This window comes from Centrocercus urophasianus, unplaced genomic scaffold (assembly GCF_019232065.1).
Source record: "Centrocercus urophasianus isolate 14NV4802_14NV808 unplaced genomic scaffold, USGS_Curo_1.0 seq_14, whole genome shotgun sequence".
In the NCBI taxonomy this organism is placed as follows: Eukaryota; Metazoa; Chordata; class Aves; order Galliformes; family Phasianidae; genus Centrocercus; species Centrocercus urophasianus.
Genome location: NW_024884586.1, coordinates 5,538,542 through 5,553,977, shown reverse-complemented (window position 1 = coordinate 5,553,977; position 15,436 = coordinate 5,538,542). Strand labels below are relative to the sequence as shown.

The 15,436-nt window shown below is 44.1% G+C and overlaps 1 protein-coding gene across 4 annotated transcripts in view; it reads right to left on the bottom strand.

Annotated features, from left to right (window-relative positions):
• KCNC1 (potassium voltage-gated channel subfamily C member 1) overlaps positions 1–14,793 on the bottom strand; it is a 99,862-nt gene extending 85,069 nt beyond the window's left edge. For 3 of the 4 annotated variants that reach the window (XM_042814388.1, XM_042814389.1, XM_042814387.1), the window contains exon 1: positions 14,209–14,778. In XM_042814388.1, the coding sequence (XP_042670322.1) occupies positions 14,209–14,778 (570 nt within the window). Of the gene's footprint in view, positions 1–14,208 lie in introns of all 4 variants that reach the window. The other variant, XM_042814390.1, reaches the window with a different exon arrangement.
• Between the last annotated feature and the right edge of the window lie 643 nt (positions 14,794–15,436).

The following is a 15,436-nucleotide window of genomic DNA, read 5'->3' as shown; positions in this document are numbered from 1 at the left end:
GTGCATCAGAACCCACTGTCCAAAATCCTCAAATGTCCTTACAGCAAAGACTTCTCCCGTGCAAGCACTGGTAATAATACACGAGGTTTTTCTCTGTGGAGCCTAACCCTTTTTTTATTCATTGGCAAGTTTGCAACAGCAAAATGTGCTCTTTTGACCACAAAATCTATTACTGCAAATTCCCTTCTTCCTGGCCTCTTGAGAGGGTTGCTTTCTTGCTTGTGGCACATGCAGAATGTAATGGCATATTGCTGTCATTAGAATTACTCTGATTAGGTCATTCTCACCTTGCTGAAAAAGAAGGGGGAATTTGTTGTTAGTTAACACAGTTTGAGATTTCATGCTCTTGACTGTCTCGTTCCTCTGCCACTAGGCAGGTGATCTGTCATCCTGCTTTCCCCTTCCAGTGTCCCAGCACTGTTCTTTGGCAGAGAACACTGAAGAGCAGGACTTCCCCATTCTCACAGTCATCTGTTCTTCTAATTCTAAAGCCTGTCTTCATGTTGCTTTGTCCCGTTTCCTACATTTTCCTCCTTATTGCTTACACTGGACCTGCAATTTTCTGTACTTCTGCTTCAACACGATGTCTTTTGAATGTCTGCTGATGAGTGCTGTTCCTCCTGCATAAGCCTGTGCTCTCTGTGCTGCTGGTCAGTTATCCAGTGACAAACATTGCCTAAAAACATAATTGGTGCCGCAGACTCCGGGTGAAAGGGGCACAGCCAGAAGGACAAGATGCTGATCTCTCTAAAGGGAGAGCAATTTCGTATCCAGAAAGAGCTACAGAAATGCAAAGCCAGGCAGAGAATCGTGTGATGAAAGTTCACAAGCTAGCACTTATCTTCCTGATCTACATAGAAGCCTGTTTTTTTCTCAACTGATTTACAAACAAATAAGAAAAGCACACCTCAAACAGGCTAAAGGACTGCAAGCAAAACACATGGAATGAAATTCAGAAATAACAACACAAAGGAAATTAGAAAGAGAGATCCTTTTTTCTTAGTTTGTTAGTTATTAAAAAGAGGATTATACCCTAAGCTACAAGTCAGTGCTGACTACTTTTAACTAGTAGAGTTTGTCATTGGAGCTAATGGCTTGGCTTGGGAGTGTTTCTGTGGCCTGTGGGCATTTTAATAGCAGGCCTGTGGCAAGGACTTGCAGTGAGCACTAACAGGGATTTTGCAGCTTGATGGCTTTGTGTCATCTGGAATTTGTTCTTGATTACAGCTCGCATCACAAGCAGCACAGGTAATGAATGAGAAGATTCATTTTCCATCCGTATCCAAATCTTATTGCTTTTACAGCTTCTGGTCTCCACTAAACTTGGTACAGGGCTTGGGAAGGTATTTTCTGCTTATAAATCATCTTCTGAGTTTTTCCTGAAGATCTTTCTCAGCCTTGTGCCATCTGTGTACATTGCAGCTCTTTTAGAGAAATCTTTACACCAAACTTCTGCTGTATCTGGACAAAGTTGTGCACAGCCACGAAGCAGAAATCTTGTTTTTTTTCTTTTGCTCAAGTTGTCAAAATGGACATCTGGGGATGCCACAGAAAAAGGGATTTCTACTAGAAGTTTTGCAGCTATGAGAACTGGTGACATGCCCACAGCCACTGCAAGTGGAAATTGCCTGCTAGGCTGGCAGAAACCTCCTGGGCTCCTGGGATGAAGAACACAAACAGGATATCATGGTGGCTAAAAAAAGAGCTGCTGTTCCTCACGCTCATGTCTAGGATCTCTGCTTACATTGACCACAGTTCTCACACCTGTAAACACATACATCTTCCTGCTAAAATAAATTTAGGACTGTCTTGCCAAAAAGAGAGAAGATTAAAATCCTTGATGGCTTGAACTGGACCTTGCCACTGAAGTCAAGAGCTAGTTAACTTTCTGTTTGCAAAGAATGCCATAAAATCAAAGAACAACTGTGTATGCTGCTCCCACCATACAGCTACTGAGAAATACTACTTGAATGAAGGAAGTGCAGAAGGCTACTTCATGCAGATGATTATATATACAAAATAGGCTGAAATGGTTTTCTCGTAGTACACACAGACAATAAAAGATCAACAAGCACAGCTCCACATTTTCCAGCTTTTGCTCATATTTGTGCCACTGTTCTCAGCAAGGTTCTTTTGCATCTACATCAGCCGTAGTTCCCAGTTTCTCCCTTTCTAATAATCTAAGAGACAAGATGACAGAACAGATTAGAAAAATGCCTATAAATAATACCGTACATAAAGTGGCATTTACCCACTGAATCTTAAATCTCTTTCCCTGATTTGGTTCTATTTTTAAAAACTTCATCTTACTTGACACTGACAATGATTCATATAAATATTAAGTATTCATTTTTAGTCCATTGCACATAAGTGAAGCTAAACTGTAATGTTCTTTGGAGTTTTACCCTGCAGGTCTTTCCTTAGGTCTGGGAAATGGGACAGGCGGATTCCTTTAGAGAATACTTTGCAATGTGGCTTTATGGCCATACATTAAATGGGGTAAACGTGGTGGTTTTAAAGTGTTCAACGATGTTCACATTTCAAAATCTTTTCTTCTTATTTTGTTTTTCTTCATCGGGGTATAAAAATAAGGTGTTACACTGAATTAAATCCTAAATCCAAACGCTGTGGATTAAAACATCATTTCTTATTTATTCCTCTTTTTGGTGCCGTGGTTACGTACAACAATTCTTATGATTGCATTTATTCTTTTGCTATATCTTGTTTTAATTAAATCATTTTTAAAGATGTTTTATTGTGCCAATGTTTTGCTCTTTTGACTGCACAACAAAGCTACTGAAGCATCGATTTGTTTTTCTGATATTTGTCACTTTTGAATTCTATCCCAATTGTTTCTATTATAGCAGGAGAAGATTTGATGAAGTGTTGCAAAACTGAAGAACTGCCTCTGCTTCATGAGAGCACTTTCCAAGACTCCTATACAAGGTAAGTTACAGTAGGAAGAGACTTAACAACCTACCTTTCATAGTTTCCACTAAGATTTTGGACTGGTTTTGTGTGTATCTTGAAGGCAGTGAATGTAATAGCAGGAATGCTTATTGATCACTTATTTCTATGTTATTTGTTTATGCCAGAGCTAAGGCGTATGTGCTGTAAAAGGCACTAACCTTGCAAAGACTGGTTCCAGTGCTTTTCCAAGTTAAGCTTATCCTGGCAGTAGTTTAATTGAGATTGCTTTTCTTCAATGTGCTTTGAAACATTCAAAAGTAATAAAATGCAAAAGATCAATATCAGTTTAAATGAAAAGAATGTTTATGTTAAAATATTGATGAAAACGCAGCCTTCAGAGATTTTGAGAATACTTGTATTTACATGGCATGACTACAAGGTGACTGATAGCCCTGGAAAATACAGGTCTGTTCAGAACAAATTATGCAATGTGTCCTTACGTTCACTTGGGAGCTCACATTCCAGCGTGGCAGAACTGCCTTGGCTCTGGGTAACAAGAGTCCTCTCTATGTCCATTGAGATGATACTTTTTTGTACATTTTGTACCTTCGTTCTCCATAGAGACTGTGCAGAGACCCCTAAAGCTCACTGTGGAGCCACCTGATGACATTTGGTCACTTCCTAACAGGAACTAACTCTGAACTAGTGAGAAATTGAATATAAAGAACTACAAAACTTAAGCTGAGGGGTCTCTAGCAACGTTACTACCTGTATCTATTATCTGCTGTTAACCTTGCTGAAGTCAGCATAGAATTATCACATGAGACAGCTTCTTAGTTCCATCTTTCTGGGAAATGCTGCTCTGTCACGTACCCACCGTATTATTTTGTGAATTCCTCAAGCTGTACAAGCTACCAGTTTCACTGTCTGGATGATGCAGTTTTCTAAGTCAGGAAGTCGCTTGAGCAGAGACGGATGAAAATATGAAACCCCGCAGTTATAGAAATTTACTGAACTTCAAATTTCATATTCCAAGCAAAAAAAAAGAAATAAAAGACACCAAACCCTCCATAGCCTCTGGATTACTCTGTAAGGGAAACTTGCACACAGACTAGTATCCTAGTGTTTTCAGCACATTTCTGAAAGCAGCTTATATTCTGTATGTAGTTGGTGTGCTCAAGTACATTTAAAGGACTGTGCCTGTTAGCGACAAAAAGTTGTCAGCATTAATGAGACTGGGATAGAAGGTAGCTATTAGCAGTACTAAGGTAATTTTGGGCACATGCAGAAGCAGTACTGTAGGCAACTGGTAAGTTTTAATGTGCATCTGAAAAAATTAAGTCTGCAGGGCTTGTGCTTGGAGAATTGTAAATTAGAACTCACACGGCTACATCCTTTCACAAGTATGGCTTTGGAAGCAAGGATGCAGGAACTAAGTGCTAAGTCCCCATGATGCAGGAGGGATGAGGGTGCCACCCCCTGCTGTCCTTGCACTGGTTGGTACATCTCATATGCACATTGTACCCTGAGAAGGATCCTAGCTTTAGGTGTTCTCCCCCACTAGTCCAGGTTCGTTTGGGAAACTATCTAAGCATAGTACAAAATCCTTCCACATATGGTTATTGATGACTTGGTGTTTTTATGGCAATAGCATCTCGAGGTCTCAGTGGAAATTTGAAGCCTATTGTGCTAGTTACTGCAACGCATGCATTGTAAGGGGAAGCCAAAGAATGCAAGTAACCCAGGAAAAGTTCTCCTGTTTTAAAAATGACGTACCAAGACTCAATGTCTTGTGAAGTAAAGTTCATAGAAGGTGAGGTGGGCTGAGACATAACCGAATGATGTGGATTAATGAGCTAATACCAAGTGCTGTTTGTGTGTTTGTGCCTCACTGCAAATGTTCCTCCACTGAGCTACATGAGTGAGGCCTTCCCTCGTACAGCCGGTGTGCTGTAAATGCTAACCAAAACCCCAGAGTGGTTTCTTCAGAACTAACAGGCACAGTCACACAGGGCACATACATAATGACTTTAGTTAGAACTGCTAACAAATGCTCTCTTGATAATCTGCATTAATTCAATTGCTTGCAATCATCTCAATCATCTGTCCAAATCTCTGTTGTTGTTTTTTTTTTTTAATTTGCTTTCTAATAAACTCACACCATGTAGCTCTGTGTATATTTCTGTTTAAATGAGATCTTGAAAGTGCAGTGTGTGGGCAGGTCTGCATGAGCACCAAAGATGCCCTATCAGAACAAAGGTTTACCCTGTTGTCCTATCCCAGATATCTTTTGAAGACAGTGTGCTGGTTAGGAGTTATGATAGCTGATGATTATATACGTGTGAAGGTAAATATGTGCTTTGGAGTTGAAGACATCATAGAAATGCTCCCGAAATTCAAACATTTGCTTTCAGTCTGTGTCACACTGACACAAAGTAAAATGGGTTTTTCTTAGTGAAGCAGGTTCTCCAAAAGATTTTTTTTTTTTTCTTCTTTGCAACAGCAAATGCACTTTTGCAGTATTGATTTCCTGCTGCATAGACATAACTAACATTTCAGGAGATCTATACATGATTAAAATTTACCTTAGGTCTTTTAATAAAATCACTAGCACCTTTGGGACTCCTTGGCAGGATGAACACTGAACTCTTATCAGCTGAACGCATGATTTCAGCATTGCTTAAGCAATGGATAGAAGTTAGCTGCTACCTCCCTTTCCTCTCAGACAACAACAACAAAAACAAGAGCAATTGACTCAGTCTGGTAATGGTTGAGTTGTAGTATAGTTAGGTTGTTAGGTTTGTCCTGACAAGTGCTCTACCGAAAGAACTTGAGTTAAAATAGTTCTGCAGTATGCAGGACACATTGCCAAGAAGTGCTAAGATGTATTGTCACTAGGTTTCTTGCAAAACTCCACACTACAAGCAACGGGGAGATCCGTGCTAAGAAAAGAAAGCGGAACAGCACAATGTGGCCGATATGTTGTTTTGTTTTTGGAGTAGAGATCAAAGCCTGCTGTGAAGATGAGTCCTTTTGCCTTTAGTGTTGAGGCAATTTCACAACTGTCCTTGTCCTGAAAAGTTTCGGCAGAGACAAGGGTCTCTGGCTGGATCCCATTAACATCAGTGGTAGCTGTGTTCATGTCCCCACACATTGGGGTTGGATTTGGCTGAAGGTCTCTTAGCTCCTCATTTGTGTCCTTCTCTGCTGTAGACATGACCTCCAATCCACTGGAGGTTGTAGGTGCTCAGCATTTTTAGAGATTTCTCCTTATACATTTTCCTGAAGTCTGTTACAAATTCAGAACGTTCTGACTGAAGTTTTTCATTTAATTTGTGACCAGACAAAACACAACAGTGGCCTCTACCATTCATACCTGTCGATTGCTCTGGCATAATGAAGACAGTGCAAGAATCCAAGGTGAAAAACAGAATAGGGTTAATGGAATGAGTTTTTCAAAGTGAAATCTGCAGCTGAATTTCTGATGCATGTGAAATAATAAGCAACCTGATCTGACTAGATCTTTCTGTATTTAACTGGGGTAATAAAGGTAATGCTTCAGAGGGCAAAGATGGACAGGATTAGGGATTCTGCTGCAGTAGTACGAGCTGTTATTCTGTTGGTGTATTTCTGTGCACGTTTTGGTGTGTGCGTGCCTGTGTGTGTGAATGCTGAGTAGATGATACAGGAAACTGAGTAAAGAAGATGTATTCAGTTTGGTTGTGCAGACCAAAATGCCTGACGTAGCTCATATTTGTCTCTGGGAAATCCTAAGACTCAGTAGGACTAGGCTTTGCCTTTTGTTATTTAAAAGCGAGCAATCCATTTCCCTTCTTTTTAAAAGGGGCATTCTTTCCCAGGTTTTCAAATAAGAATGCAGTTGGATATTTTAAACTGTTTCGCATTGTCAAGACACCACGATGGGACTGAGCATTTCCTCAATGTAAATCTAGCAGTGCTGAGGTTTGCAGCTGCTTCTGAAGTATCAACATAATTACATAAGTGCATGCCAGCAGCCGGTGCCTGTGCTGGTGGATCATGTGCAGCACACACATTGCTGGCTGTCCGCAGCGCACTGAAAGCAGAGATTTATTGCATTTACAAAGAGCCATTACAGTGCAATTTTAACTTACTGTCATTAAAGGGTCTTACATCATAAGCAATCGCTGTAAAAAGCCTCGGACTGAGATTTATTCTTCATTTTTATAGCATGATTTATTAGAGCCCCCATTATATCTTATAATTCATATCTGAAGGAAATAAAAATCAATTAGGACCTGGCCCTTTCACCTTTACCCGTGCTGGGTAGTGCCTTGTGCTCAGCCTGAAGGAAACGGGGACATTCCTGGAGTAAGGGATTGCTATGAGACGAAGACTACAGACAGCCAAATCTGGGTCCTCACTGAGCACAGGAGAGAAATGCACAAATTATCTGAGAAATGACAGCGCTTTGTTGATCTTCTGGGGAGAGGGGGTGGTTCTCCATAGCTTGAGAGATATTGCTGATTTCATGCGATCCTAGCACTGTACCTCCTGGGTACCATTTGGAGTGAATCACATATTTATATAACGCAGCATTCAGCAGAGAAAACCCAGTCAGCCTTCTAATACTGTTCTTTCCTCAGATCAAATTCAGCATATAGCATCTAAGCTAATTGCAATACAGTTGCAAAGATCTCAAAATGGCTGTTCTGTTAGCGTGATTCCACAAGAATGCACTGAAATTTCTTTAAATCAAGCCTATACAAAATGGAAACTCAGCTTTGCCATCTGTATTTGCATGAGAAAGGATTACTTACTTGATTATCAATTAGGGCTCAATTTTTCAATCTGAATACCCCTCTTGCCCTTCTTATTATGAAATACAGCACTTGGATATGATTTGATTGAGTATTAATTGAAGTCATGTGGCTTGAATGGGGATGTATTCTATAGCCCTTTGCAGTGAAAAATGCCATTAAGATTACGAAGAGCTCTGTCGATATCAGAGCTCGGTGTTTAGATGCAATGTGCTAAAGATTCTGAGGACTTTAAATGATTATGAAAATACATATTTAAATACGTACATTCCTTATAAATTGCTAACATCTATCACACCTCAGTGCTCTGGAATGGAAATACGCAATCCATTTATTAAAAAGGCAGTATGCTGCAATTAATCTGTTGTCTTGAACCACACTGCAGAAAGATGCAGTTCTATCCTTGAAGCTGCTGGAAATGCTGGCACTGAATTTCAGCAACAGTAAGGCTGCTCCCTCTCTGCTGATTTGCTACCATCTCTCCTTATGTTAAAAGAAAGGCAGTATGTATAGGCTGTACTGAAGTAGTACCATAAATATACACAGATCAGTCACGTATTTTAAAAAAGCTAAAAAGATGATTATCACTCAATGCTAGACCATACAAAATAAGGAAAAACAAATTAGGAAAATAATTTTCCTAGGCATAGTCTAATGCATCACATTTTTGTGAGCTGTTCTAAAATAGAAATATTATAAATGATCCAGAGATCTTTTTATCCTTTGACTCGTGATGCACCAACACAGAATACAGCATTTTGTTGCCTTTCATTCCTAACCAAAACCAAAACAGCAAATGTCAGGAGAAGGGCAAGGAAAATAACTGAAGACACATAGGGATGGATTAAAGACGGAAGAGCACAAATACCATCCTGAAACTGGTCGCTGAATTCGCATCGATTTCAGTGGCACCGAGGTTACATTTCTAGAAGTATTTTGGGATTGTTTAGTTCTGAAGTCCTTTCTCATATGGAAGTCCCACTCAGCACTGTGGGAGGTGGTGGTGATAGGAAGGCATATATATGTGTATGCATATGATTGTGTGATCCATGCAATCTTAGCCTTGGCTAAATCGAGTAAATTTTGTAACCTAGAAACATTATAATTAAGTAAGATTTAAAAAAATATTATGAAAATGGCAACAGATGCCGTTCTTTTTTAAGGTTTCAAAATAATAGAAATAAAATTGGAAATGGGCAAATGGATTAGAAAACAACCCTTCCATGAATTAGAACTGCTAAGCATGCATTACGCAGCCAGAAATTTGTCAGGTGGATAACATCATCCCTCTTATCTCCCTGTGAGGTTGTGACTTCAAAGACTGTCAGACTTTGCAGGCAGACATCACATCTTCCTGTGTGTTTTTGAACAACTTGAACCAATGAAGTCATGATTCTGCACAGCTGCCACGATCAGTTTTTTTCTTCTTGGCGGTGGCTTTACAATTTATTACTTCTGAAGCCAGAGGAACAATTCACAGGAGTTATTTGTGAGTGTGCTTGTTCCCACCTTGGCTAACTCAGCAGGGACAGAGCCTGGGAGGTGGCCAATGCTTTCCAGCTGGGATGGCAGAGGCTGCTTTGGACAGCATGCAGAGGAGCCAATACCCAGCTTCCTCATGGGTTATGTAAGGATTTGTAGTAGCTTTCCCCTCGATGGGAGAAAATAGGAACAAGATGGGATTTTAGGAGCTGTGTTAATAATGAATGACAGAATGGTGGTTAATAGATGTCTATCTGTAATTCCATTATACTACAAGCGCAGGGGAAACTTCATTTTATGCAGGATTCTCATTTTTGCAGAGCTGTAATGCAGCGTGCAGTTAAAATTAGGCTGTCTGGTTAATTGTCAGTGTGCAGTGAGAATCGCTTCAGTGCAGGATTAGACATGCCTCTGCAGGGAAGCTTTGCAGAAGGGCCCAGGGAGGGACAGCAGCTCCACCGGGGCCCCTTGGAAGAACCCCCCCAGGAGAGGGGTGCCTGTGGGGAGGGGAGGTGGGGAGAGGATCTCCTCTTCCTCCCTGTCTGCTCACATGTAGTGGGACCACCTGAGGCACCTGTTCCTGGAATATCCCTAGGCTGTCCTGTGGGACAGCAGCAGAAGAAGCTCTCCTTGTGCAGTGATGCTCTCTTGCGCTTGGCCAGGTTAAGGGATGAGCAGGAACATCCCCATAGCCTCTCAGCACCAAGACAGTACAGTTGTCAGGAGCCGGGACCCGTAAGCCTTTCTCATACCTACAGGATGTATTCGGTACAGAGAAATGATCACAGCAAGGTGGAAGCACTCTAGAATATTCAAAAGAAAGCTGGAAGAAGTCCCTGGGACCACCCTTTTCTCATCTCTTCCCTGCTATCCTTTTACTACCTCCTTCCTTGTGTCAGAAATTTATCTTTCAGAAATTGCCTGCTGAGGAAAGCAGGTTTGCAAAGGGAGAGAGGAGGGAAGAGTGAGTGACGTTTGCCATAAGCCTCTCTTCCTCCAGATCAGAGCCATATAGCGTATGCCAGAATGACAAGTCAAGCTGTTGAGGACTTTCCATGGGACCCCAACCAGCTTTTGTTTAAGAACAGTTCAAGTGTTTATTTGGAAGGACTGCAAAGCTTTCCTTAGGATCCATTAATGAAGCTTAACTCTCCAATCTGAACGTGAGCACTGATATGGAATCTCAGCTGAGAGTTCCAAATTCCCAACCACTGACTAACCTAGCAGCTGTGCTTGAACACCAGCACCATCTTATCCTCCTGGGAAGGAGGAGGAAGGGGGCAGAGATGTTAGATACATGCTGGCCAGATTCCCTGTGAAGTCAGTGGGAGCTTTGCTTGTGTACAAACAGCGTGCCCAGATGTAAAAATGAAGGAGACAGGGTGCTAGGAAAATATTTTCCATGCACTGTGTGTGTGCAGAGCAGCCTGCGACATCTAATGAGTGCAGAAGGCAGGAACTATTACAACATAACTCTCAGATACTCTGCTCCAGCGTCTGTGCAGCTTTCTGTGCAGCTCTGAGCAGGGTTTTCCCTTTGCATCTACTTGCAGAAAATAAATTCTCAAAGTTGCCTGAAGGTGTGAAAAGATTTCTGTTAAGCTTTGAAGAAATGGCTCACCAGTTTGGGTGCGTGGAATGTGAGGCAGCACTCAGCTGCCTGAGGAGATGCTTTGGAAAATCTACCTGGAAGCTCACCTGTCTGCATGCGTACCTGGTATCTTTGTAAAGCTGATCTTTTCCACCACCTTATCTGCTGTTCTGTTCTGACCTCCAGGTACCTGCCTTGGCCTCTGTTACCTAAAACATGGAGCCTTTCTGTTATGGAGAAGCGCATTACGCTTTACTTTACTAAGATGAGCGTCTGAGGCAAGGTGTGATGTGAAACAAGCCACCTTCTCATAAAATTTGGAAGCCCATGCAGCAGTTTTATTACGTTTGATCTTTTTAGAAAGCACTATATTAAGAAATTAGTATTTAGAAAACATGAATGTAATTAAACCCAGCCAGTACAAACTGCTAGTAACTGGGATCTCATGCTTTGCTGAAGTTTGTGAACAGACAAAATGTGCAGTTAGCTGATTTTGCCTGCAACACGTAAGTGCTCTTCCCTTCTCCCCTGGCCACCTACGTCAAGATCTACAATGAGATCAGATATTTAGTATGAGATGGATGCTGGTGAGGCAAGGTAGTTGTAGGTTCTTGTATTTGTAAACAGTGTTCATCACAGGCCTCCAGGAATGGCTAGGTTTGAGTAAATGCTGAGCCTTCCACAGACAGTTCCTGAATGTTCATTGCATTCATGTGCCCCATATAGTCTAGAGAAATCTTGTTTTCTGCAGGGTTTCACTTAACATTCATGTATCACGTTCCTAGTACTAGTACTTGCCCAAGTGTAATATAGTATAAGGATTATGTAAATCAGTGCTCATATTAAGATGTTACTCAGACGTACCGTTTGGTGTCCAATATACATGTTTACAGTAATCATCACTATTACAGGTCTAAGATGTATTAGGATGACAAATTTTGTGATGTAAACTTTTGACAAAATGGCAGTGTGAATCTAAATCTTTGCAAAGCTAGGATACAGTTAGCAAATGAAAGCAGCGTACACAATTGTAAGGGAGGCAGCATCATTTGTTGCCTGGCTATACTAAGGATTGCTTTAATATACCATTCACTTGTTAATGATGCTATCAATTATTTTACTGTAAATTAGCTATTGTGAGCTTGAGATCTTTTTGCAGTGTGTGTCATTAGGTCACAGGAGCATAAATCAGACTCCCATCTCTTTTTACATCCATAACCATAACGTATGGCTTTTATTAGAAAATGTTAAGTGTCTTTTAATGTCTTCTTAATGGACAGTGTGTGCATGTGTTGATGATGAAAGCCATCTTCCTTCATACAAAATATTAATGCATAGAGCTTGTGTCTCCATAGATACAAGGTAAGGAATGGTATTTAACCTATGAAATATTCAGTATATACATTAAGTTCAGAATTTGTGTTTTCTATAGTTAACAATCCTTTAGGGAAGGAAGGAGTTAAAGGGAAATCAGGGCTTGAATTCTACCGCGTATGCATATGTAACTGTGAATAAATGATATGGCAACCACTGGAAAAAAAAATCTGTCTATAAAATGCCTGTTTCTAAATGGAAATACCCCATCCCCATAGAGAATTAGGAAATGGGATTTATATCCTCCTAGGATTCCAGCCTGCAGATCACAAAGAAAGACTCATTATCAGTTATATATTCTGCCCTCTAAACTAAAATACTGGAATGCTTCCAAGAAAAACGGTGTTTTAGTCTCTGTAGCCTTTTCATTGGAGCAGCTTTATCCATTTAGCCTTTGGACCATTCCACAACATCTTGGACAAGAACACTGCTTTGACCTGAGATCTATTTACTGACAGATTCCTGGCCACCAGAGATCTGCTCTTCAAATTAACGCCTGCTAATGTTGGGCTTGATTAAAGGAAGCTAATGAAGCCATTTGAAGGATGCCCTCCAGCCTTCCCTCTCTGTGTCCATGTTCCCTTGGCAGAAATGGGGGATTTGAAAGCTGCAATTCAACAGCATCATCCTTTCATGTTGTGGTAAATATTTTATTATTCCTTTACCCTCCATGCTGTTTAAAAGAATTCATTTAAAATATTCACTTCTTTGTTCAAGGAGGAAACCTCCAAAGGGTATGCAAACAAGAACGTTTAGAAATGCACCAAGATGTAAGAGCAGGCTCTGCTCCAGCTTTTCCCATTCATTCAGGCTGCAGACCTGGCGGCTCCCTGACGGAGATCTCTGCTCAGCTCAGCAGCCTTCAGCAGCTGCTGTGCCCCCCCATTCATGTCCAGGCAGCTTCCCTATCACTGTGCCCTGTGTTTCCACTTCCCTCCATCCATCCTGTTTGCTCCTTAATCTGCTGACTCCTTTGATCCTCCTTAGGAACAATGTTTATCCTCCCACACTGAAGCACCAACCGTCACCATGGAGGGCCAGCAGCAATTTTATACCTCCATAAAGGTACCTTTAGGAGAGAAGTGACACCTGTCCAAGCTGATGCCTTTCTGAAGGCACTGTCCTCCACCTATCCCTCCTGCTTACCAAGACAGATGCCTTAGGGGTTAATCCTGCTCTCTTTCTCTGAACTTGATCTTTTCTTTACATTTGACTGTACATGCAGAATCAGGCCCTAATCAATGTCACCATTCCCATATGTAAAAGCACCAAGGCACTCCTTAGAGGAGTTGGGTGCCTATTTAGGGCCATCTTTATTGCCATCTATGTGGTGAACCGATGTGTGCATTCCCTTTCCAAAACTGCCGGCACCGGGAGGGAGAGGTTGGCCTTTGGTAGCCAGGTGAGAAGCCTCCCAGACAGTGTCCTTTCACCATGAATGAACCCTCTCCTCTGATTAATACTTCGCATTTCCCTCAAGGGAAAAGACAGAGTGGGGAGGTAAGTGAGCAACTGAATTATCCATTCTCGGAGAAGCAGGATCATAAATATTTAACATGATACGTATGAGAAAAGAGAAGGGAACAGACAGCCTCTCCAGTCCAAGCTAAGCAGCTCTCCAAGCTCCCTGTTTCCATGATCCCTTTTCCATCTCATACAGGAAGAGGGCTGGAGTAGATGCCTCTCTGCTGGGGCATAGCTGACTGTGGAAACCTGTGTATGGAGGGAAATACCTGGTGTAACAGAGATCTCCGTCCTCCCACAGGACTGCCTGGCCTATGAATGGGACGTGCCCCATGCTGTGTATTACTAGGAGCCCGCTGGAGAACAAGGGTCTCAGAAGCTCACGTAAGTACATGAGCTCATGCCACGGCATCCAGTTGGGCCCCACACATGGGGCTTTCTTGAGAGTGTGGCCTGCATCCCCAGGCCCTGTATACAGTTGTTGGGACGCCTGCTCTACTCTGCTTGTGGCACTAAGTCTGGTGCCACCGGGCGGAGGTGGGACCGAGGGGAGAAGCGTTTTGTGAGGGTGCTGGTTGCATAGCTTACCCTTGCATATCTGGAGGAGTAGGGGTCCTCAAAGAGCGCCCAGATGCGAGGCTGCCACCGTCTCCAGAAGCCTCCAGACCTGCCATCCGGGGAGTCACTGAGCGCGAGGCGTTTTGTCATCTCCAGCTCCTCTTCGCCATCGCCAGAGTCTCCGGTGCCATCTATGTCTCCGTCCTCGGCGCTGCTATCCAGGGGCGCCCCACCAAAGCTGTCCAGAGCCTCTTCGGCGTCGCGGTGCTGCCGGTAGGTCATCCAGCAGCAGGGCTCCACGTCGGTCTCATCGATGCCCCAGAAGGCCAGCTCCTCCTCGTACAGGGGCCCGCACACGTCGGCGGGGCAGTGCAGCTTGCCGGTACGGTAGTAATTCAGGATGTGGGCGAAGACGCCCGGGTGCCGGTCGAAGAAAAACTCATCCGTGCGGGGGTCATAGTCGAAGTGGCTGTGGGCATCGGGCTCGGCGATCCAGGCCAGCCGCGTGCCGGGCAGGGTGCGCAGGGTGCTGCGGTAAGTCTGGTGCCTAGTCCCTCCCACGTTGATCACGATGCGGTCGCTCTCGTCGCCCTGGCCCATCTCGTCTCTTATCAGGCATGTCGCAGCCTCATCCAAGCGAGCACGGAGGGCGGCGAGCCCGCGAGGGGACGGCTGCTCGGCGGCAGGCGCTGCGATGCCGAGCCCCGCTCCGGGTCAGGGCCCCGCGCCCGCTCGGCGCCCGCGGCCGGGGACTGCCGGGGCCGCGCCGCCGTCGGCTCAGTCAGGGGCGCGGGGGCCGCGGAGGCTGCGGCCGCGGCGGTGGGGCGGGAAGGGGCGGCGGGGACATGCTCCGGGAGCTGCGGAGGCTGGGGAGCGGGGACGGGGCGGAGGGGGAGGTCCCTGCCGGTTGGATGTGGCCAAGACACCCAGGAGGGAGGGAGGGGAAAAAAAGAAATACTAAGGAAAAAAGAAAAATCGCAGCAGCGGCGGTGCCCTCCGGCGCGCGGCAGTGGGGCTGCGGGGTCGGAGCCGGCGGCAGCCGGGGGCGGCGGGGCTGCGCCCGCCCCGCCTGGCGGGGGCGGAGGGGCCCCGCTGGTGCTGAACGGACAGCGCCGCGCCGCCGCTTCCTCCTCCTGCGCTCCTCGCTGTGCAGAGCGCGCTGCCTGGCCGGGGTCGGGGCCGGTGCGGGCGGCGGGGACCCGCGACGGCGCCGCCGCTCCTCCCGCTGCCGCCGCCGCTCTCCGGCGGCTCGGTGCAG